Source organism: Panthera onca, chromosome A2 (assembly GCF_046562875.1).
Source record: "Panthera onca isolate mPanOnc1 chromosome A2, mPanOnc1 haplotype 2, whole genome shotgun sequence".
Classification (NCBI taxonomy): domain Eukaryota; kingdom Metazoa; phylum Chordata; class Mammalia; order Carnivora; family Felidae; genus Panthera; species Panthera onca.
Genome location: NC_138340.1, coordinates 65,078,787 through 65,104,024, shown reverse-complemented (window position 1 = coordinate 65,104,024; position 25,238 = coordinate 65,078,787). Strand labels below are relative to the sequence as shown.

The following is a 25,238-nucleotide window of genomic DNA, read 5'->3' as shown; positions in this document are numbered from 1 at the left end:
TCAGTTATATATTGAAATGGGCAGGAATAACGTCCCCCATTTCAGATATTGTAATGGCACTCGATAAAACTGGTAGATTTATGAGAAACATACTATTTGTTGCTTATAGCTGGTAATTATATGACTATAGTTTATTCCAAGATGAATATTAAGAGAACTTTCATTCCTAAGTTTGAGGAAGAATAATATATTGGTTAAGGGCGTGGAGTCTGGGGCAGGTTTCTCGGTTAGAATCTTAGTTTTGACACCATAGGCATGGGAGTGTGACATAACCCCCGTATCCCTCAGTTTCCTCAGGATGGATATAAAAATACTATGAACTTATTCCAAGTAATGATTTCTCTTGAGTAGTTGCAATGCATTTGAATTGCTTAAATAACCGCTTTTGTGTTATTCTGTTTAATTTTTTACAGCTTATCGTGAGCCTCATTATTATTACCAGTTCACGGCTCGATATCATGCAGCTCCTTGCAATAGTATTTATAATATTTCTTTTGAGAAGAAACTTCTTCAGATTTTAAGCAAATTGGTTCTTGACCTTTCATGTGAGGTTTCTTTACTGAAGTCTGAATGCCATCATGTTAAAATGCAAAGAGCTGGTTTGCAGAATGAATTGTTCTTTACATTTTCAGGTAAGTAAACACAGTCCTTTACAGAAAACGAATAGCAAATTTTAAAGACATGTGAATTACCAACAACATTTTTAGAATGTAAATGTTATAGATTTGAATACTTTTCATGTTCTCTACTCTGGCTTAGTTCTGATAGGCCCCCAAATAAAATTCTACTGATTTACGTGCTCAGTGAAAATTTTGCACTCTCAAATAACTAAACCTTGCTATGGTAACTTATTAGAGAATGGAGTTAGTATAAGGAAATGCCTATCTTGATATTTGACTACAGGATTTAATTTGCAAAAAGCATCTAAGTGCAATAAGAAGAGTTAATATAGATCAGAGGGACTGTTCTAATAGCTTACAGTGCTTTTCCTAATAACACAGAGTGGAGGCCCAGTATTTTCTGGAAATTTCAATGAATTTCGAGGAATTGATTTTAGACTTATATAAAGGGCTTGTTGATGAATGAGCACTTTGGAATAACTGTCGGTGTATTTTACTGGGTCCCATGGCAATTGACTCCGTCCCCTTTCCATCTCAAATGATCTTGCTTGCCGTACTCCTTTCTTCTTTACTCTGTCCTTGATTCCTCTCTTGCTGGTGTTTGTATTCACCCCTCTCTCTCTCTCTCTCTCTTTTTTTTTTTTTTTTGGACATCTAGGATTAAATTTTTAGACACACCTGAGAGGTGTGAAGCTTTACAGGAAAAGAAGAAGAGAAGTTCAGCCCCATTTTCACTGTCTTTTTTTATCTTCCTTACTGCTTTTCTCCTTCTCCAGAAAAATTGTGAAAGTTATTCTGCAGCTGCTGAGACAAAGTATCACAGTTAGACTGGTTCTTCAGCTCTTCAAGGACCCACTGTTAGCATTCATGAGTCATGAGGTCTTTTACCCAGTGTATTTAATAGGTGCTGTTATTAGGCATTTAATAGTCCTTAGAAAACCTTGGAAGTATAGTTGAACCCATAAGAGAAAAATGATGGTAATGGAAACAAGGCACGGTGGGCTTGAGACGCATTTCTCTAATGACTAATGATGCCGAGCACCTTTTCATGTGCTTACTAGCCATTCGTGTGTATTCTTTTTTGGAGAAAAGTATATTCACGTCCTTCGTCCATTATTTCTTTTTCCAGCTTTACTGAAATAAATTGATACGTAAGTTGAAGAAGTAAGGAATAAGGATTTGATACACATATATATTACAACATGATTACCACAGTAAAGTGAACACATCATCTCACATAGTTACAGTTTATTTTATCTTATTATTTTATCGTGGTGAGAACTTTTACAGTCTGCTCTTATAGCAACTTTCAAATATACCTTATTGTTAACCGTATTCACCATGCTCTATATTATATCCATATGCTTATTCATCTTCTAACTAGAAGTTTGTATCCTTGGTCTAACTTCATTCATTTCCCTCAGGCCCTACCCTCTAACCCAGCATCCACCAGTCAGTTCTCTGTTCCTATGAGTGGTTTTTGTAGATTCCACATGTAAATGAGATGAAAGTATTTGTCATTCTCTGTTTGACTTAATTTCACTCAGCACAATGCCCTCAAGGTCCATCCACTTTGTTGCAGATGGTAGAATTTGCTTTTTCTTCACAGATAAATGCTGTTCCATTGTGTCTGTATGGATACATCCTTACACACAATCGTTTCCTCTACTGTGAAGAAGTTTTCTAGTTTGATATAGGTCCATGGTTTGGTTTGGTTTCATTGCTTGTGCTTTGGCTGTCATATTCATAAAGTCATTGGCATGTTCACTAAAGAGCTTTTTTGTATGTTTTCTTCTGGGGATTTTATGGTTTAGGTCTTACATTTAAATCTTCAGTTCAAATTAATGGTTGAGATTGGCATGAGATCAGAGTGCAGTTTAATTCTCTGGCATGTGACTGGTTTTCCCAGTACAATTTATTGTAGAGACTACCTATTCTCCATTGAGTATTCTTGGCTCCTTTGACCTTATATGCATGAGTTTATTTCTTGGGCTCTCAACTCGGTTCCATAGATATGTGTTTTATGTCCATACCATACTCTTTTGATTACCGTACCTTTGTAATATACATTGAAATTAGAAGTGTATTGCCTCCAGTTTTTTTCTTTCCCCGAAGTACATTGGTTATTCAGGATTCTTTGTGGTCCCATAAGAATTTGAGTGTTTATATTTCTGTAAAAGATGCTGGTGGAATCTTGATAAAGATTGTATTGAATCCATAGATTGCTTTGGGTTGTATGGACATTTTAACAATGTTGATTCTTAACCTTATGAACCTGGGATATCTTTCTACTTATTTGTGAGTCTTCAGTTTCCTTATCAATATCTTACTGCCTTCAGTGTACAGATCTTTTTACCTTATTGTTTAAATTTATTCCTAATTATATTGTTGTTTTTGATATTATTATGAGTGGCATTGTTTTCTTTATTTCTTTTAAAGTAACTTGTTCCTGTATAGAAATGCAATTTATGTTTGTATGTTGATTTTGTGTTCTGCAGCATTACTGAATTCATTTATTAGGTCTAACAATTTTTTTGGTGGAGTCTCTTGCATTTTCTGTAAGTATGATTGCATCATCTGCAGGCACAGACGTTTTTACTCATTCCGTTTTGATTCAGATGCCTTTTCTTTCTCTTGCCTGATTGCTCGGGCCAGGACTTCTAATGCTGTTACTATAGGAATGGTGAGAATAGGCCTCCTTGTCTTGTTCTTGATCTTAGAGAAAAATCTTTCAACCTTTTACCATTGAGTATGATGTTAGCTGTAGGCTTTTAATATGTTGGAGTATTGAGGAGGGCACCTTTTGGGATGAGCACTGGGTGTTGTATGGAAACCAATTTGACAGTAAATTTCATATATTAAAAAATAAAAAAATAAAAAAAAAATGGATAAACACACTTTAAAAAAAAAAAAAATATGTTGGAGTACTTTCCTTCTGACCTGATTTGTTGGGAGTTTTAATTGTGAATGACTATTGAATTTTGCCAAACACTTTTGCATCTACTGGGATACTCATAGGATTTTTTTATTCTGTTCATGTGATGCATCATACTTGTTGATTTGCATACGTTGAACCATCCTTGCATCCCAGAGATGACTCCTACTTGATCATGGGGTACGAAGCTTTTAATGTGCTATTGAAGTTGGCTTGCTGGTGTTTTGTTGAGAATCTTTCCTTCTGTATTCATCAGGGGTATTGGTCTGAATTTTTTTTTCTTGTAGTGTCTGTATCTGGCTTTGGTATCAGGGATAACAGTGGCCATGTAAAATGAGCTTGGGCATGTTACCTTTTCTTCAGTTTTTTAAAAGAGTTTGAGAAGGATTGACATTGAGGTTTTAAAAATATTGGGCAGAATTTGCCAGTGAAGCTATCTGGTCCTGGTATTTTTCTGTTTGGGGAGGTCTTGGTGACAGATTCCATTCTCTACTTGTTGTTGATCTGTTCAGATTTTCTGTTTTGTCATGATTCAGCCCTGTTAGGCTATATGTTTTTAAGAATGGATCCATTTATTTTAGGTTGTCTAGTTCTTGGTATATAGTTATTCATAGCCACCTTTAATGATCCTTTGTATTTCTTTGGTATCAGTTGTAATGTCTCCAGATTCATTTATAATTTTATTTATTTGGGATCTGTCTTTTTTTTTTTTTTTTTTTTTTTTTTTGTCTAGCTAAAGGTTATCCATTTTGTTATTTTTTCAAAGAACCGGGGGCACCTGGGTGGCTCAGTCAGTTAAGCATCATCTGACTTCAGCCCAGGTCATGATCTCACCATTCGTGAGTTTGAGCCCTGCGTCGGACTCTATGCTGACAGCTCAGCATGGAGCCTGGAGCCTCCTTCAGATTCTGTGCTTCCTTCTCTCTCTGCCCTTCCCCTGCTAATGCTTTCTCTCTCCTCTCTCTCTCTCTCTCTCTCTCTCTCTCTCTCAAAAGGAAATAAACATAAAAAAAAATAATTCAGAGAACCAGCTCTTCTTTTTGTTAATAATTTGTTTTATTTTTCATGTTCCCTATTCCATTTATTTCTGCTTTAATTTCTTTTGCGTTTTTATTTAATTCCAGTTAGTTAACACATAGTGTTATATTAGTTTCAGGTGTACAGCCTAGTAATTCAACTTCCATGTATCACCTGGTGCTCATCATGACAAGTGCACTCTTTAATCCCCATCACCTATTTAGCCCATCCCCCCATCCACCTCCCCTCTGGATTGGAAGAACAAATATTGTTAAAATGTCTATACTACCCAAAGCAGTCTACACTTTTAATGCAGTCCCTATCAAAATACCAACAGCATTTTTCGTAGAACTAGAAGAACCAATCCTTAAATTTGTATGGACCACAAAAGACCCTAAACAGCCAAAGCAATCTTGAAAAAGAAAGGCAAAGCTGGAGGCATCGTAATTCCAGACTTCAAGTTACATTACAAAACTGTAGTGATCAAAACAGTGTGGTACTGACACAAAAATAGATACATAGATCACTAGAACAGAATAGAAAATCTGGAAATAAGCCTGATGGCTATATGGTCAATCAATCTTTGACATAACAGGAAAGAATATCCAGTGGGAAAAAGACCATCTCTTCAACAATGGTGTTGGGAAAACTGGACAGCTACATGCAAAAGAATGAAACTGGACCACTTTCTTACGCTGTACACAAAAATAAATTCAAAATGTATTAAATACTTAAAAGTGAGACCTTAAACCATAAAAATCCTAAAAGAGAACACAGGCAGTAACTTTATTGACATTGGCTATAGTAACTTCTTTCAAAATATGTCTCCTGAGGCAAGGGAAATGAAGGCAAAAATGAACTATTGGGACTACATAAAAATAAAAAGCCTCTGCACAGTGAAGGAAACAATCAACAAAAACTAAAAGGCAACCTACAGAATGGGAGACGATATTTGCCAATGATACATCTGATAAGTGGTCAGTATCCAAAATTTGTAGAGAACTTGTAAAACTCAATGCCCAAAACCAAATAATTCAATCAAAAAAATGGGCAGAAGGCATGAATAGACATTTCTCCAAAGAAGATACCTGCTTTAATTTTTCTTTTTGTCTTTCTTCTAATGTGAAGACAAGTTTTTTATTTTTATTTTTTCTTGTTCCTTGAAGTGTCATGTTAGGTTGTTTATTGGAGATCTTTTTTGTTGATGTATACTCCTTTGTTTTCTTTCAAGAATTTGAAATTTTATCTTCTAAATGTCGAAGATTCATTTTGAGTAAATATTTTTTATATACTGTGAAATATGGACCCAGTCTTCACTTAAGTGTGGATGTTCAGTTGTCCCAGCGCCATTCTTTGAAGAGCCTGTAGTCTTCCCCATTGCACTGTTATGGCACCTTTGTTGAGAGTCAGCCAGCCACCGATATATGGGTTTATTTCTAGACTCTTCTACTTCATCGTTCTGTATGCCTGTCCTTAGACCCATACCACACTGTTTTTGTTGTGTTTTGTTTTTAATGTTTATTTTTGAGAGAAAGAGTGTGAGCAGGGTAGGGGCAGAGAAGAGGACAGAGGATCCAAAGTGGGCTGTGCGCGAGCCTGATGCAGTGCTTGAACTCACGAACTGTGAGATCGTGACCTGAGCCAAAGCTCAACTGACTGAGCCACCCAGGTGCCCCGCTACACTGTTTTGATCATAAGCTTTTGATAGTACTTTGTAGTGAGATTTGAACCTTGGAAATTAGAGTCCTCCAATTTTGTTCTTCTTTTCAACGTTGGTTTGCCTAGTTGAAGTTGGTTGCAGTTCCATGGGTTTTAGCATCTGTCTTTCCATTTTTGCCAGAAAAGGCCATTAGGGTTTTGGTAGGGAATGCCCTGAACCCACCAATAGCTTTAAATAGTATTAACACCTTAACAGTATTAAGTCTTTCAATCTGCGAATACAGGATATCTTTCCATTTATTTAGGACTTTGTCTTAGACCGTTGAGCTGCTGTAACAAAATACCGCGGACTGGGTAGCTTATAAACAATGGAAATGAGGGGTGCCTGGGTGGTTCAGTCGGTTAAGCGTCTGACTTCGGCTCAGGTCATGATCTCGTGGTCTGTGAGTTCGAGCTCTGCGTCGGGCTCTGTGCTGACAGCTCAGAGCCTGGAGCCTGGTTTGGATTCTTTGTGTGTCTCTCTCTCTCTCTGCCCCTCCCCTGCTCATGCTCTTTCTTTCTCTCTCTCTCTCAAAAATAAATAAACATTTAAAAAAATACAGTGGAAATTTATTTCTCACATTTTTGGAAGCTGGAATTCTGAGATCAGGGTGCCATCATGTTCAGGAAGGATGCTTTTCAGGTGTGCAGACTTCTCATTATATTCTTACATAGCAGGAGAAGCCAGGGATCTCTCTGGAGGGACTTTTGCAAGAGTACTTGTAACCCCATGGCTAAAAGCACTACTCTCGTGACCTAAGAACCTCCCAAAGACCCCCACCTCCTAATATCATCACATTGGGCATTTGGATTTCAAGATACGAATTTGGGGGGTGGATACACATATTGAGGCCATAGCAGATTTCTTTAATTTCTCTCAGCAATGTTTTGTACTTTCCAGTGTATTAAGTATTGCACCTCTTGATGGATTTATCACTATGTACTTATTTGTTCTTTTTGATGCTGTTGTGAGTGCATTTTGTAATTTATTTTGACATTGTTCATTGCTAGTGTGTAGAAATTCACTAACTTTTGTGTGTTTTCTTGCATTTTGGTTGAATTAATTTGTTAGCTCTGTGTTTTTTTGTGTCTGTGCTTGGAATTTTTAGCTTTTTCCACATAGAAGATAATGTTACCTGAGGATAACAATAGCTTTGCTTCTTGGTTTTCAACTTGTATAATTTTTATCTCTTTTTTCTTGCCAAATTGATTTTGCTAGCCTGTCCAGTATACTGTTTATTAGAAGTGGCACAAGTAAACATCCTTGAATTGCTTGTAATCCTAGAGGGAAAGCTTACATCTCACACTATTGAATATAATATTGGCTATGGGCTTTTCATAAAAGTTCTTCATCAGGTTGAAGCAGTTCATTTCAATTCCAAGTTTGAGTGTGTTTATCATGAAACTGTCAGATTTTGTCAGATGTTTCTTCTTTATCAAATGAGATTATCCTTTTTTTTTTTTTTTTTTACCCCTTCTATGAATGCATGTGTTATAATTTTTGATTTTCATATGGTGAACTGTCTTTGCATTCCTGGGAAATATCCCACTTAGTTAGGGTTTAAATTCCTTTCGTATGCTACTGGAATTTGTTCATTACTATATTATGGAGAATGTTTGCATTCATAAATTGGCCCAGAGTTTTCTTGTGATGTCCTTTTCTGGCTTTGGTGTCAGGGTAATGTTGGCTTCATGAAATTAGGTAGGAAGTGTCCCTTTTCTATTCTTCCAGAAGACATTGAGAGTTTCTCTAATTACTCTTGATAGAATATACCACTGAAGCCATTGAATCCTGGGTTTTTCTTTATTGGGAGTTTGTTAATTACTTATTTGATCTTTTCTTGTTGTTGTTATATGCTTATTCATATTTTATGTTTCTTTGTGACTCAGTTTAGGTGGTTTATATTTTCATCTCTTTCATCTAGGGTATCATATTTTTGCATATAGTTATACATAATATTCTCTTATAATTCTTTTTATTTATGAAAGGTAGATAGGTAGTAATTCCTGTCTTTAATTTCTTTTTTTCTTTTTTTTTGTAATTTTTTTTTTAACGTTTATTTATTTTTGAGACAGGGAGAGACAGAGCATGGACGGTGGAGGGTCAGAGAAAAAGGGACACACAGAATCTGAAACAGGCTCCAGGCTCTGAGCTGTCAGCACAGAGCCCGACGCGGGGCTCAAACTCACGGACCGCGAGATCATGACCTGAGCCGGAGTCGGACGCTTAACCGACTGAGCCACCCAGGCGCCCCATAATTTCTTTTTTTCTTTGGTTAGGTGGTGATCAATATTGTAGATCTTTTTAAGGAACCAACTTTTTTTGTTTTCCTTGATTTTATTGTTTTTTTCTATTCTCTATTTTGTTTATACCTGTTCTATTTTGTATTGTTTCCTTCTTTCTGCTGTTTTTGATTACAGATTTTCTATACGGATTTTCTGATTTTAATTTTCTTGATTTCTGGTTTTTGGTTTTGTTTGTTTTTGGTTTTGTTTTTGCTTTTCTGATTCCCCTGAATTTTATTATTGATTCCAGTTACTCAGTGTTTTTAAATTTTTTTCTAATTTGCATTTTTTAAGTTTTTATTTAAATTCCAGTTAGTTAACATATGATGTGTAGTATTAGTTTCAGATGTACAATATAGTGATTCAGCACTTCCATGCAACACCTGGTGTTCATCACAAGTACACATTCTGAATTTTATATTTCTGTTCTTCTGATTGAATTTGTCCTTTTTTGGTTTCCTTAAGATAAAAACTTTAATTATTTAATTTAAATTGTTCTTCTCTTCTAGTATTTGAGTTCAGTACTATAAATTTCTCTCTAAGCCCTGCTTTTACTGTATCCTACAAATTTTGATAAGTTGTATATTTACTTTCATTTGGTCCAGAATATTTGAAAATTGATCGGGACTTATTTTATTCATGTGGTATATATTGGTCTGTTGTTTAAGGTACAAGAATCTTCCAGCTCTCTTTCTATCATGTATTTCTCGTTTAATTCCGTTGCAGCCTGAGAGCATGTATTGTATCGTTCCTCTTTCAAAACATTTTTCAAAACGTGTCCAGTGGTCTGGAGTGTTGTCTGTCGTGGTGAAAGGTGCATGTGCTCCAGAAGAATTTGTATTCTCCTGCTGGATGAGGCATCCTATAATTGTCAGTTGGATGCATTTGATTGATGTTGCTCTTCAGGTCCACTGTGTTGTTACTGATATTTTACCTTCTGGATTTGTCACAGATTGATCAGAGTTGTTGAAGTGCCCATCTCTATTAGCAGAGTCCTTGTGATTTTATTAGTTTTGGCCTCCCATTTCTACATACTATGTTATTAGGCTTGTACTCATTAAGGATTGTCTGTCTTCTTGGAAAAATGACACCTTTATCATATATAATAACCTTAATTGTGATAACTTTTCTTTTCCTGATGTTTTATCTACAATGAAAATTAATATTACTGTTCCAGCTTTCTTTTGATTTGAGTTTGTGTGTATATCTTCCCTTACCCCTTTAATCTTCATCTACCAGTGTCTTTGTGTTTAAAGTGGGTTTCTTGAAGATGAGATATAATTAGGTGGGTTTTTTTTGAAAATTCATTCTGACGGTCTTTTTAATTGGTATATTTAAACCGTTGACTCAAAATCAGTATCGATGGGGTTGAATTGAGATCCGCCACATTAGTTACTGTTTTGTCTTTGCTGCCCCTTGTCTTTTGTTTCTTTTTTTGTCTTTACTTTTTCTGTGTTCTCTGCTTTTAATTGAGCATACGTATGATTCGGTTTTCTTATAACAGAATTCCCAGATTTGTTCTCCCTTCCCCTTACAACAACACTACTGTGTACTTAATTGTCCCTAAGCTTTAATCCACTGTACGATGTTCACATTATTTGGAACAAGCTATTTATTGTCCGTTTAATGTTAATATTACTTTCACTTTTTACTTCTCTAATGATATTTATTTAGATACAAGTTTTGGACATATGTTGTTTTCCTTCTCTGCGAAGAACTTCTTTTCACATTTCTTGCCAGGCAGCATTTCTGGTGACAGATTTTCTCAAGTTTTGTTTATCTGAGAAAGTCTTTTTTTCTTCTTCAGTTTTGAAGGATAATTGCACTGGATTCAGCCTTTCAGTTTGGTGGCAGTTTTTCTTTCAATACTTAGATTTACTCACTCTACTCTCTTCTTGCTTGCATGGTTCCTGAAGAGAAGGTTGGCTTAATACTTTTGAAAATAGTTTCTATTTTTTATTGTGGTCCAATACACATGACATAAAATTTGCCCTCACTATTTCAAATACACAGATAAGTGGTATTAAATACATTCATGGTTTTGTGTCATTGTCATCATCATCCATCTCCAAAACCCTTTTCATCGTAGAAAACTGATTCTTTATCCTTATTAAATAAAGTCCCTATTCTCTTCGCAGCCCCAGACATCCATCATTCTACTTTCTATCGCTGTGATTTTAATGATCTCATATAAGTGGAATCATACAGTCATTTTCTTTTTGTTACTGGCTTATTTCACTTACTGTAATGTCCCCACGGTTGATTCATGTTGTTACATATGTCAGAATGTCCCTCCTTTTTAAGGCTGAGTAATATTTCATGTACACACACACACACACACACACACACACACACACACACACACATTTTGCTTATCCATTCATCCACTGAAGGCCCTTAGCTTGCTTTCAAGCTTAGCTGTTGTGAATAATGCTGCTTATGAGTGTACGCGTATCTCTTTGAGACCCCGCCTTCAGTTGTTTGGAGTGATACTTATAAGTAGATTTGCTGGATTGTTGTAAGTGTATACTTATAAATATAGTAATTCTGTATTGATTTCTTTAAGGAACTGCTTTAGTTTTCCACAGTGGCTACAACATTTACCATTCTCAATAACAGTGCGTAGGAGTTCTCATTCACCATATCTTCACCAGCACTAGTTCTTTTTTTTTTTTTTTAATGCTTATTTATTTATGTTTGAGAGAGAGAAAGAGAGAGCACAGAGAGAGGGAGACAGAATCCGAAGCAGGCTCCAGGCTGTGAGTTGTCAACCCAGAGCCCGACACAGGGCTTGAACCCACGAACTGTGAGATCATGACCTGAGTCGAAGTCAGACACTCACCTGACTGAGCCACCCAGGTGCCCCATTTTTTTTTATTTTCATAATAACCATTCTAATGGGTACGAGGCAGCATCTCATTATAGTTTTGGTTTGCATTTACTTAATAATTAATGATTCTTGAATACCTTTTCATGAGTTTATTGGCTGTTTGTACATTTTCTAGAAAGAAATGTCTGTTCGGTTCCATTGTCCATTTTTGAACCAGGTTGGTATCTTTTTATTTAGTTTTATGATTTTTCTGTGTATTCTGTATATTAATCTATTATCAGATCTCAATTTGCAAGTAGTTTCTCCCATTCTGTACATTGCTCTTAACTCTACTAATGTTGTCTTTTGATGTACAATTTTTCAACTTTTCATGAAGTTTGTCTAGTTTATTTTATTTCCCATACCTTTGGTGCCATATGTGAGAAATCCTTGCCACATCCAGTGCTGTGAAGCTTTTGCCCTATACTTGCTTCTGACAGCGTTTTGGATCTTACATTTAGGCCTTTGATCTACTTTGAGTTAATTTTTGTATATGGTATTAGGTAAAGGTTCAAATTCATTCTCTTACCTGTGGATGTCCATTTTCCCAGCACCGTTTGTTGGAAAGACTTTCCTTTCCCCATTGAATCATCTTGGCACCCTTATCAAAAATCATTTGACTGTATATGTGAGGGCTTTCTTCGTGTCTAACTCTTCCACTGGTCCGTATGACTGTCTTTATGCCAGTTCCATGCTGTTTTGGTTGCTATAGTTTTTTTAATAAGTTTTGAAATCAAGAATTGTGACGCTTTCAGCTTTGTTCATTTTCAAGATTGTGTTGGCTATTCCAGTCACTTGTGATTCCATATGAATTTTAGGGTGGGTTTTTCTATTTTTACAAAAACATCATTGGAATTTTGGTATGATTGCACGGAATCTATAGGCTGCTTTGTGTGGTGTTGACAGTTTAACCCTATTAGGTCTTCCGATCTGTGAACATGGGCATATTTCCATTTATTTTTGTCTTCTTCATTTTCTCACATCAGTGCTTTATAATTTTCATCATGTAAGTTGTTCACCTTCTTGGTTAATTCCTGAGTATTTTTTTTATACTATTGTAAATGAAATTGTTTTCATAATTTCTTCTTCATACTATTGGGTGTAGTTTTAGAAATGCACCTGACTTTGTATCTGGCAAGTTTGTTGAATTTATTTGTTTGTATAGTTTTATTTCTGGAATCTTTATTTCTACATATAATGTTATATCATCCGTGAATAGAAATAATTTCACTTCCTTTCCAGTTTGATACTTTTTATTTCTTTTTCTTGCCTTACTGCACTGGCTAGAACTTCTAGTACTTTGTTGAACAGAAATGGCAGAAGTCCACATCCTTGTTTTTTTCCTCATCTTCAAGGAAAAGCTTTTAGTCTTTTACCACTGAATATGATTTTGGCTCTTGTTGGTGTGTGTGTGTGTGTGTGGGTGTGGGTGTGGGTGTGGGTGTGTGTGTGTATCTTTTATTATATGGTGGGATTTTCCTCCTGCTTCTATATTGTTGAGCCTTTTTTTCATGAAAGGGTGTTGAATTTTGTAAAATGGCTTTTTTGCATCAAATGAGATGGGCATGTGTGTTTTTAGCCCCTTTGTTCTGTTAATGTGGTGTCTTACATTGCTTTTTGTATGTTGGTCCATCCTTGCGTTCTGGTAGTAAATCCCACTTAATCATGGTGTATTACTCTGTGAATATGCTCCTGAATTCAGTTTGCTAGTATTTTGTTGAGGAATTGTGCATCAGGGTTTATTAGTGATACAGATCTGTTATTATTTTCTTTTCTTATAGTATCTTTGTCTGCTTTTTGTGTTATGGTGATGCTGGCCTCATAGGATGAATTTGGAAGTGTTCCTTCCTCTTCCGCTTTTTGGAAGAGTTTGAGAAGGGTTGGTATTGATTCTTCTTTAAATTGTTGTAAGAATTTGCCATTGAAGTCCACCAATCCTGGGTTTCTCTTCTCAGTTCTGTTTTCCTTTAGAAATTGTCATAGTCTGGTATTAGGTACATGAATTAGGTGCATACATGTTTATAATTTTTACATATTACCACTCTATTAAATCTATTATTAATATATAATGTTCTCTTTTATACCCTTTTTTGATTTCAAGCTTATTTTGTCTCATATTTGTGTAGTCACCCCTGCTCTCTTTTTGTTACTGTTTTCGTGGAGTATCATTTTCCATCCTTCCACTTTCAGTGTACTTGTGTTTTTGTATCTAAAGTGAGCCTCTTGCAGAGAGCACGTTGTTGGATTATGGCTGTTTTATTCATTCTGTCAATCCCTGTTTTTTGAGTTGAGAGTTTAATTCATTTACTTTTAAAGTGATTACCCATAGTACAGGCTTTACTTCTGCCATGTTGCTTCTTGTTTTCTATTTTGTTCCTCATTTTCTTCATTATAGCCTTCTTCTTTTTTTTTTTTTTTTAAGTTTATTTATTTTGAGAGAGAGAGAGAGAGAGCGCACATGTGCAGGTGGGGCAGGGGCAGAGAGAGAGGGAGAGAATCGCACGCTGTCAGCCCAGAGCTGGACACCAGGCTCCATCTCACGAACTGTGAGGTCATGACCTGAGCCTAAGTCAAGAGTCAGACTCTTAACCAACGGAGCCACCCAGGCACCCCAATTACAGTCTTCTTTTGTGTGTAGTTGACTTTTTGTACTTAAATGTTTAAAGCTTGCTTTATTTTCTTTTGTGTATGTTCTATAGGTATTTTCTTTGTTGTCAAAATGGGAGTTACATTTAACATCCCAATGTCATAACGCTAATTTGAATTTATACCAGCATAATGTTAGTACCGTCTGGAAACTCTCCTTCAACAGTTCTTTTCCCACCCCTTTCAGTTGTTGATGACATAAAATTATGACTTTACATATTGACCCAAAATATAAACTAATAATTATTTCAAATGAATTTAGTCTCTCAAATTGTTTAGAAAGTAAAATGTGAAGTTACAAAACAACGTTGCAGTCATACTACCTTTAGGCTGTTTTTTAATCATGTCAATATTACTGTTATAATCCAGTCTTACAATAATAGCAGCTTTTAGCATCACTCATACATTGACCTTTATTGAGATCTTTATTCACATGGCTTTGAATTTCTGTCTCGTGTCCTTCCTTTCACCCTGTACGACTCCCTTGACCATTTCTTGGAGGGCAGATCTAGTGGTAGCAGAGTCCCTCAGCTTTTGTTCATCTGGGAACGTCTTAATTCCTCCCTTACTCTTGAAAGACAGTTTTGCATGTTGTCAGATTCTTGGTTGACATTTAAAAAAAACAACTTTTAGCACTTTTATTATATCAGCCCGGGACATTTGGCCTCTAAAAGCTTTTATGTGAAATCTGCTCAGAACCTTATTGAGGATCCGTTGTATGTGACAGGTTACTTCTCTCTTCCTGCTCTCATGATTCTTTGTCTTTCAGAAGCTTCATTATAATGTGGCCTCATGTGAGTCTTTTTGAGTTTACCTTACTTGGTATTTGTTGAGCTTCTAGATGTTTATATTCATGATTTCATCAAGTTTGAGAAGTTTTAAGCCACTGTTTATTAAAATACTTTCTCTGTCACTTTCTTTTCCTTCTGGGACTCCCACAGTGTAGATTTTGGTCCATTTGATGATGTTCAAGAGTTTTCTTAAGTTCTGATCACTTTCCCTCGTTTTTTTTCTTTTCTTTAGATTTGATAATTTCTAATGTTCTGTTTTTAGGTTGGCTGATTTGTTTCTTCTGCCTGATCAAATCTGCCTTCAGATCAGTTATTCACTTCAGTTCTCATACTTAGCAGCTCCAGGATTGCTTTTTAGTTTCCTGTCTCTTCAATATTTCCATTTGTTTGTACAGAATTTTGACTTTATCCACACCTACTCTGATTTTTTTCCTCATCTTCAGGAGGGTTGTTTTATACGGGAGAACCTCTTGGGACGAATGGAGGCCTAAACTTACGAACCTGTGGAGGGCCCTGTAAGACAGAACTCCCCTAGAGTTTCTGATACTTGTTTGCTCGCTGTGAGCCTTCAACAGATTCTGAATTACAGTTTTCTTACTGGTACTAGTTCCCCTGGCCGGCTCTTGGGGCTTCTCCTGGTGAGCAATAGTTAACCTGTATCCACCCATTTTTCTCTACAATTTTGTGGACAGCAGTTTTCCCGGAGACCTTACTTACTTGGTGAATCAAAGAAGAGTTTGTGAGTTTCAGTGTGTGTACCTCTTACGAGGATGGGAGTGATGGCATCCAGGTTCCTTTCATGATGGACTGTAAACGAGTAGTTCTCTCAGATCTTTTTTGTTTTCTTAATGCTTCTGTTACTGATTTTTTTGTGTTTAATTGACTATAAAATATCATTTTGGTTTTATTCTCATTTCCTTTTCTGAACGTATCTAGTTACTCTCTTGGCAGCCACCGTGCGTTTTACAATTAACATCTTGAATGTATAACTATATAGTTTGGATTAATACTAGCCTAGTATGAGCAGTGTACCAAAACTCTGCTCCAGGATAGTTTGTTCCTTCCTCTCTATGGTGTGCTCAGTGATTGCATTTTTATATACGTTGTTTACCATTAACATAGATTTATGACTATTGTCTTATGTATTTATTTTTAATCATATACATGAAAAAAGTGGAGTTAAAAAAATAAAAATACAGCAATATTGCCTTTCACCTGTGTAGTTAACTTTACAACTGTTATTTATTTCTTTGTATAGCATCAAATTATTATCTGTTGTTGTTACTATCTAATGTCTCAAACACTGTGTTTGGAATATTTTACTTTCTTCTTCATTTCTGAATGCTAGTTTTCCAGGATTCTTGGTTGAAAGCATTTTTTCTTTTAATGCTTTAAATATGTTATCTCACTGCCTTTGAACCTCCATGGTTTTTTTTACAAGAAATCTGCGATTAATCTTTTTATGCACTTGAAGTGACAAGTTTTTTTTTTTCTTCTCTCTCTCTCTCTCTTTCTGCTTTCCAGATTATCTCTTTGATTTTTGACAGTTTGGTTATAATCTTTTTCACTGTTGAATCCTTTGCATATATCCTGCTTCAATTCCATTGATCTTTTTGGATATGTGATTCATGTCTTTTATCAAATTGGGACACTTTTGTCTATTATTTTTTCAAGTGTTCTTCAAGTCTTTTTCTTTTTCTCTTTCTTTTTCTTTTTCTTTTTTTTTTTTTCTCAACTAGGACCCCGATTATGCTTATGTTAGTACACCTGAAGTCCAACAGTCTCTTAGGCCTTCAGTTCTTTTCCTGCTTTTTCTTCCTGCTCCTCTAACTGGACACTCTCAGTTTTCCTATCCCCAAATTCACAGGTTCTTTCTTTCACAAGATCAATTGAAAACCTGTAGTGAGTTCTTCATTTTAGTTGTTGTAATTGTTTGTTCCAGAATTTCTGTTTGGTCTCCTTTTATATAATCTTTTACTTTATTAATATGATATATTTGTTGAGAAATCATTTTCCTTTTTGTTGTTGTTCTCTGTTCATTATTTCCTTTAGCTCTTTGAGTATATTCAATCCAGTTGGTATGGAATATTTATTTGTCTAATAATTAAAATTTCTGTGCTTCCTCAGGGATAGTTTGTTTGTTTGTTTTCGTGAATGGTTCATACTGTCTTCTTTCATTCCTTGTAATTTTTTTTTTTTTTTGAAAACTGTACATTTTTAATATTCTAACCGGTAGTTACCATGAAACCAGATTCTTCCACCTCTTTTGTGTCTGTTGTTATTGTTTATAGGTGTTGTGGTTGTTGGTTTAGTGACTTATCTAAACCACCTTTGCAAAGACTGTTCTTTGTTGTGTGTGATCTCTCAGGTCTCATGTCCTTTAGCTTGATGTTAGTGTTCTGATAAGAGATTCCTTAAGTGCTGTGCTTAAGTCAACTTCCCTTGATTCAGGTTCTTTTGAATCAATGATTCAGAGACCATTGATTGAAAAACCATTTGATTCTTCTAATTGTAAAAATTCAGCTATTTTCCAGAGTTTCAGCAAAGTTGACTCTGTTTTGGGTTATTTTTGTCAGCATTTCTGTGGTAGGACATGGCTTGAAGTATCCTAAATCACCATGTTACTGACATCGTTTCTTTTTCATTGTTTCATTTTATAGAAAGTTTAATCTAAAAAAACAAAACAGGGTGCATAGTTTCATACAGGGTGAGGTTAGCCATCTAGCCTAAGTAAAGCAGGTATATCATAGGCAGGAGTTCAGGAAGAAATTGTGCTGTCTCAGATCCAGAGAACTGATTGAGTGAACTGATCTAGGGAGTGTGAGCGTTATGTGGTTTATCTAACATGGTGGAGGAAACTATACTGCCCGTTGGCCCTTACTAGCTTTGTACTGGATTTTAACTTAAACATTCTACATGTTGGTGACTTGATTGATCACTGTCCGTACTGACTGATCCTGAAGACTGGATAATTTCTGTTGATTCTGTGTTACTATTTCCAACAATTTTGATTTAGCGTAATAAATAGTAGATTTTAATGAATTTTTTTATTTGCCTTAAAATTTTTATAAGGATTTAAATTAAAAATAAAATTGTGGGAGCACCTGGGTGGCTTAGTCAGTTAAGCATCTAACTTCAGCTCAGGTCATGATCTCACAGTTTGTGAGTTCAAGCCCTGCATCAGGCTCTGTGCTGACAGGTCAGCTCAGAGCCTGGAGCCTGCTTCGGTTTCTGTGTCTCCCTCTCTCTCTCTGCCCTACCCCCACTGGCGCTCTGTCTCTCTCTCTAAAATAAACATTAAAAAGTTAAAAAAATAAAATTGTGTATCTTCATGATGATCTGATCTCATAATCATATTATGTTAAATTGGTAGACTCTGGTCTACCGTCTTATGAATTACTTCATGAGCAGTGGCTTCAAAAGCAAGCATTACCTTGGGTGAATAATATTTTAAATATTTGGCTACAATTTGAAAATGCTTTCTTTAACTCCATTGTATATTTTTGATACATACATTTAGAAATTTTACATTTCCTGGGTCTGGTTTTAGGATTGTCTCATTTTAAAAGGATTTAAAGTAAAAATAGTCCATAAAAAAAAAAAAAAAACAACCTCCTTTTTTTTTTTTTCCCCTCCAAATCTACAACCCTACTTGGAGGTCTCCTTCAGCTCAAACATCTTGTTCTGTTTGCTTTTATAAAATCACCCAGATGTGGTTTGTCTTTTTTGTGATATTTGATAATTCTTTGTGATATTAATTCAGATGAAAGCAGGGAAGTTACATAATGTGTCTGGTTTGGGGAGAATACTGAAGGGGCGCCTGGGTGGCTCAGTTGGTTAAGTGTTCAACTCTTGATTTCCACTCAGGTCATGATCTTGCAGTTCGTGAGATCGAGCCCTGCGTTGGGCTCAGCACTGACAGCATGGAGTCTGCTTGGGATTCTCCTTTCCCCTGTGCGTGCATGCTCTCTCTCAATTGTAATTGTCAAAATAAATAAACTTAAAAAAATAAAAATAAAAAAGAATACTGAAATAATGAAGATTGCCCAATATTCTACAAGTGTATTCTGCATTTATTAGTACTTCTGTGGTCAATTTTATTACCTTCGTATCAACACTTATCCATCCAACATATTTTACATAACATATCAGGCAAAGTCAATAATATAGAGCAAGGATCTTTCTTCAAGAAGGTCATATTCTACTTAAAGGAAGATGTCATGTAACAGTAGTATAGCAAATACTGTGGCGGAAATTCTAGGTGTTCTTTGGGTGCTATGAAAGTAGAGATGTCATTAGGAGATAAACAGTTAAGGAGACCCATGAAATTATTGGTGTTTTAAAAGAATTCCATGCAGAATAGCAACTTAAAAGTCATGTATAAAGACAACACAGAGTATATCTAGGAAACATTCTAGAATGGCTAATGGGTAGGATATGATTGAGAATTTGGAGAAAGTAAAATAAGTCATGATTGCTTGTGGTTAGAGAAGAGCTTAGATTGTTAAGAGCGACATATTTATATTTAAAAAATTTTTTTAATGTTTATTTATTTTTGAGAGAGACAGAGACAGAATGCGAGTGGGTTAGGGACAGAGAGAGAGGGAGACACAGAATCCAAAGCAGGTTCCAGGCTCCGAGCTGTCAGCATGGAGCCCGACATGGGGCTCGAACTCACTTGCTGTGAGATCATGACCTGAGCTGAAGTCAGACGCTCAACTGACTGAGCCACCCAGGCGCCCCTGACATATTTATATTTTAAATCTTATTTTTACAACTGGAAAGAATGGCAAAATCATAATATTTAGCCTGTTGTTTTACAGAGCAGAGAGCAGAAGTCTCAAGGAGATAGTAAATAATGTGCCTGGGTTTCTTGGTGATAGACCTAGGGGTAGAAATCAGACTTTGTATATTTTGGTCCATAGTGAAGTAACTGAGGGTTTTAGAACCCTGGTAATTAGGTTGATGAGGTAATTTAGAAAGATTATTTAATAGAAATCTCTAAAGTCCTCTTTTTCTTACTCCCCTTTTGGTTTTTATGTCTTTGCAAATTTTTTATATCTTCCATATTCCTCAGTCAAGTAAGGTATAGTTATTCATGGTAGTCTCTTAATGATCCTTTGAATTCCCATGTTATCGGTTATAGTGTCTCCTTGTTTATTTATAATTTTGTTGGTTTGGGACATTTCTTTTTTCCTTGGTTAGCTTTCCTAAGAGGTTGCCAATTTTGTTTCCTTTTCAGAGGAGCAACTAACTCTTACTTTGGTGAAGCTTTTCTATGATTTTTCTGTTCTTTATTTCATACGTTTCTGTTCTAGTCTTTATTGTTATGATCAGGCATTGTTATTGTTACTATCGTTATTATTAATTCTTAGGATCAATGTAATAGTGAGGTTTTCCTGATTCATATTAAAAAAACTTTTTGGCTTAGGTTTGTAGCTAAAAAGAGTAGTTTAACATTAGGAAAATTGCTTAATTACGAGTGGAAGAGAAGTATTAGATAAATCATCTGTTTTATATTTCAAAAGCCAGTTTTAATATTATGATACAGTACTTTGGGCCCATGATAAAATAAAATGTATTTTCTCAGTTTCATCTCTAGACACTGAAAAAGGACCTAAGCCATGTGCAGACCATAATTGTGAATCTTCCAAAAGACTGTCTAAGGTATGTTATGTGAGGCTGGAGAAAGAAAACACCATGAACATGCTCAGTGTGTAAGTAAGCACTTCAGCTGTTTTAGAACACGCCAAATCCAACCCTGCACTTAGGAAGTTCAACAATAAAAATAAAACTTCAAATAATAAATGACAATAGAGTTATTTTTATGAAAAGCTTTAGAATTTAGCATCTTGTGACTATATTAAGAAAGATGATTTTTCTACTTATTGGCCTTATTTGTTGTTCCATGTAATTAGTGTATATGTATACATACATATATTAGTATGTTATATATACTATGTATATGTATATATGTATATTAGTGTGTATGTGTATATCTATGTAATTATAATTAAATCACATAGAGTCCTCTCAGTGCTTAGGCTAAAAATTATGCTGAAACTCCCAGCAGGTATTTTAATGTACTTTTCTCTCTAACATTATACTCCACGTATGTAACATACAACAGTGTTTTCCTGTCTCTAATGACTCTTCAGTGATCATAAGCACTTTGTAGAAAGGTGATATGTTTGAATACTTAGAATATAAAATTATTTACATTATGATAGTTGTAAGGGTTTCCTGTTCAAGGTACAGGTATTGCATATTCAGGTCAATATCCATTACTTTTGCTCAGTGAAATTGATTGAAGGGGATGATTTCTTAACTTGCACTTAGTAAGTATGTTTTCAAGTATTTCCATTTAAAATTTTTCCTTAGGGGTTATCTTTCACCTATGGGATAATTTTTTTGTTTTTTTGGTTTTTTTTTTTAACTTTTGAAATAGGAGTTATGTTATGGGGCACCAGGAACAGAGAGCAGTAAGTCTTATTTTTTTAATCTTATTTCTTAATCCATGGGTACTGTGCTAACCTTTATTATTAACACATCTTTTAGACTTCTACCAATCTTCAAACTTTTACATAGTCATAAACCTTCATTTCTTTGGTGATGGAGTGGGAATGTGTGTTCAAGCCTGGGAATTAGGAGTAGGGAAGGAAATGGACACATTTTATTAATTTTCTTCGAGATGATCTCATGGTGCTACCCATTTGTAGTTTCCTTACGTCATTTAACATTGAGAGTCAATTTTATTTCTACTTTTTAAGTAGAAACAAAAAATCAAATTCTGCAATCCATGAAGCTTGTAATAAGAAAGGTCTGCAATTTTATTAACTCCATTTGTTCGTTTAGAATGTTATTTGGTTATATTAGGTTGCCCCTGGAACATTCTGCCCTGTGACTTTTCCTTTCATTTGGATACTTTTTTTTTTTTTTTTTGCTATTCATCTGTCCCTTTGCTTCCTTTTTCTCTTCTGTCCTCCTTCCTGTTGTCCTTCTTTTCTTTCTTTTCTGGGCATAAAATGGTCTCTTTTTGTTTATTATCTCAAAATAAAGACTGGTGCTTTTCTGGCTTGATGGTAGTGTAATAGCAGTGTAATGGTTAGCATAATAATAAAAAGATTTCAGTAGCACCTGGGTGGCTCATTCCTTTGAGCATCCAGCTTCACTTCAGGTCATGATCTCCTGGTAGGTGAATTCGAGCAGGCATCAGGCTCCCGGTGTCTCCCTCTCTCCCTCTGCCCCTCCCCAGCTAATGCTTTTCTCTCTCTCAAAAAATAAATAAACTTAAAAAAAAAAAAGAATTCAGAATTTCCAGGCCAAAGTATTTTCAAAGAAGCATTTCTGGGGCCTTCATTTGCAGATCTGAAAAATTATTTAATATTATCTGCTTTAGTGTTCATTTGATTCGGTTTTCAACTTTAGGGCCTTTTCATTTTGCATTAGCTTCTTATTTATTACTATAAATACACTTCTTTGAACTTAGAAAGATCTAAGTAACTTGAAATTTTCCCCCAACTATGGTAAATTCAAACTTATCTTGGCATATTTGCTGCAGTGAAGATCTGTCTATCTGGCTCTTTGAAGATTTGATCCGAGTATGTTCTGTTTCTTCTTAGATGCACTGTTTTTCCACTGTTCTCTTGCATTGATCTGTTTGTTAATCCTGTGCCATACTTTCTTCATCACTGTACCTTTACAGCAAATCTGATGTCAGATAGTATAAGTATTTTATCTTGGTTCCTTTTCAACATTGTTTTATATTTTCTAGGTCCTTTGTATTTCCAAAAATGTCTATTTTTTATTTTTTTAATGTTTTTATTTTTGAGACAGAGCACCAGTGGGGGAGGGGCAGAGAGAGGGGGGCAGAGGATCCGAAGCAGCTAGGTGCTGACAGCAGTGAGCTGACACGGGGCTGGAACTCAGGAACCCCAAGATCATGATGGCTGGAGCCTAAGTTGGACACTCAACCAACTGAGCCACCCAGGTGCCCCTGTTTCTAAAAATTTTAAATCAGCATGTCAAGTTTCTAAAAACAATGAAAAATGCCCCAGATTCTGATTGGAGTTTCCATATATCTCCCAGTCAGTTGGTGAGAAGTGAAATTTTAATAATACGAAGTTTTCCTATACCTGATCATGTTAGTTTTTCCATGTTTATTTAGGTTTAAAAAATTCACTTTTTTTGGCAGTTTTTAGTTTAAATGCCTTGCATGTTTTCTGCTAAATTTATTCCTAAGTATTTTGTAGGGTTTCTTTTTTTTTTTTTTTTTTTTTTTTGGTACTGTCTTAAATGGAATATTTAAAAAATTCATTTGTCAGTTTCAGTTTTCAGTAGATGTTTGCATGTTGTATATTTGCGTATTGTATTTGCCACCTTGTTAAATTCATTTGCTATAGTAGTTGTTTTAAAGATTACTTAGGATTTTCTATATAAACCACCGTGTCATATGCAGATAGAGACTGTGTTTTTGTTTATGTTTTTTTCCTGATTTTTATACCTTTTGTTTCTTTACTGATCCTGTTTGAATGGCCAGATTTTACAGTATTTAGTCATAAGAGTAGGTATCCTTTTCTTGTTCCTGATCTTAGGGGAAAAGCATTTTAGTCCTTCACTATTAAATACATTGTTAGCTCCAAGTTTTCATAGATGCCATTTACCAGATCAAGGAAGCTCCTTTCTATTTCTAGTTTACTGAGAGATTATGTTATGGATATTTGTTCAATTGTGTTAATACTAATTCTGCCTTTATTGAAAAAACCCCATATATCTTCATTATAAGTTTAGCAGAAAACATGGAAGACCTTCAAACTAAAAACCACAGTTTGTGCTTTTATCCTTATAAAATGTCCCCTTTAACCCTTGCTCTCAAATGTTATCTGAAATTAATATTATTAAATCAGTGATTCTGTGCTTACGGTTTGCCAGGGATACGTTTCTAACCATTTGGTTTCAATTATCTATGTCCTTATATCTAAAATGCATGTTTCTTAAAGACAACATATAATTGACCCCTTTCTATTCTCAATAAAAACGTCTTTAATTGGAGTATTTATTCCAGTAAAGTTTAATGTCATTATTGATATAATTGGATTTATGCCTATTATTTTACTATTGTTTCCTTATTTTCCCTTTCTTTTGTAATTTTGTTCCCCTTTTTCTTTTTCATTCTTTGTGTGTATTTTCAGAGTTTCATTTTGTCTATCTATGTTTATTTATATTGAGATACAACTGACATGTAACGTGATACTGCTGTCAGTTTTAGGTTTACAACATAATCACTTGATGTATGTATATATTGCAATACTATTATTACACTAAATTAACATCTATAACCACACAGAGTTGCTGATTTTGTGTGTATGTGTGATGAGAATTTTAAGATGTATTATCTTAGCAACTTTCAAATATACAGTACATTTTTGTTACCAGAGTAACCATGCTGTACATGACCTCCCCAGACTTATTTATTTTATACAGTTGTCTTACCACATCTACGGTTTCACTTTCCATGGTTTCAGTTACCAGTGGTCAACTATGGCCCCAAAGCAGATAATTTTCCTTTCTCATGTTTGTCAGTAGGTCATTAGTGTCACAATGCCTGCATTATTCACCTCACTTCATCTCGTCACATGTGCTTTTGTATCATCTCACATCATCACAGGAGAAAGAAGGGGGCAAGTAGAGTGCAATAAGATATTTTAAGAGACAGATAAAGAGACTACTTTCACATAACTTGTGTTATAGTACATTATTATAATTGTTCTATCTTATTGTTGTTGTTAATCCCTTATTGTGATATAATTTGTAAACTCAACTCTACCATAGGGATGTATGTATAGGACAAAACATGGCATACGTAGGGTTGAGTAATAGCCACAGTTTCAGGCATCCATTGGGGATCTTAGAATGTATCCTCCATGGTAAGAGGGGACTCCTGTAACTGGAGCTTTGTGCCATTTGATCACCTGTTGACACATCTCATCCCCTGCCCAACTTTGATTGTTTTAAGATTGCACATATAAGTGAATTCAGACAGTATTTCTTTCTTTTTCTTAATTTTACTTAGCATAATGCCCTTAAGATCCGTCCATGTTGTTGCAGATGGTAGGATTTCCTTTTATTTTACATGTGTGTATATGTGTGTGTTTACTTAATAGTTGCATATATGTATATACATACACACACATATATACACTGTGTGTATATATGTGTGTGTGTATTTACATATATATATACACATATATACGTATATACGTATATATACACATATATACGTGTATACGTGTATACGTATATATACGTGTGTGTGTATTTACATATATATATACACATATATACGTATATACGTATATATACACATATATACGTGT

The 25,238-nt window shown here is 35.1% G+C and overlaps 1 protein-coding gene and 1 long non-coding RNA gene across 4 annotated transcripts in view; one reads left to right on the top strand and one right to left on the bottom strand.

Moving 5' to 3' along the window:
• The window catches only part of ZPBP (zona pellucida binding protein), a 114,528-nt gene that overhangs the window by 32,445 nt on the left and 56,845 nt on the right, over positions 1-25,238 (top strand). For all 3 annotated transcript variants that reach the window (XR_009609921.3, XM_060632085.3, XM_060632084.3), the window contains 2 exons: positions 414-632; positions 20,453-20,529. Coding sequence is in view for 2 of the 3 variants with exons in the window: in XM_060632085.3 (XP_060488068.3) it covers positions 414-632; positions 20,453-20,529 (296 nt within the window). In the remaining variant the exon portion in view is untranslated. The remainder of the gene's footprint in view (positions 1-413; positions 633-20,452; positions 20,530-25,238) is intronic.
• LOC132679005 (uncharacterized) lies at positions 1,185-24,487 on the bottom strand. Its single transcript, XR_009609922.3, has 2 exons — positions 24,355-24,487; positions 1,185-1,754 (listed from the first exon to the last, which is right to left on the bottom strand). It is a non-coding gene; the product is annotated as an uncharacterized LOC132679005 (long non-coding RNA).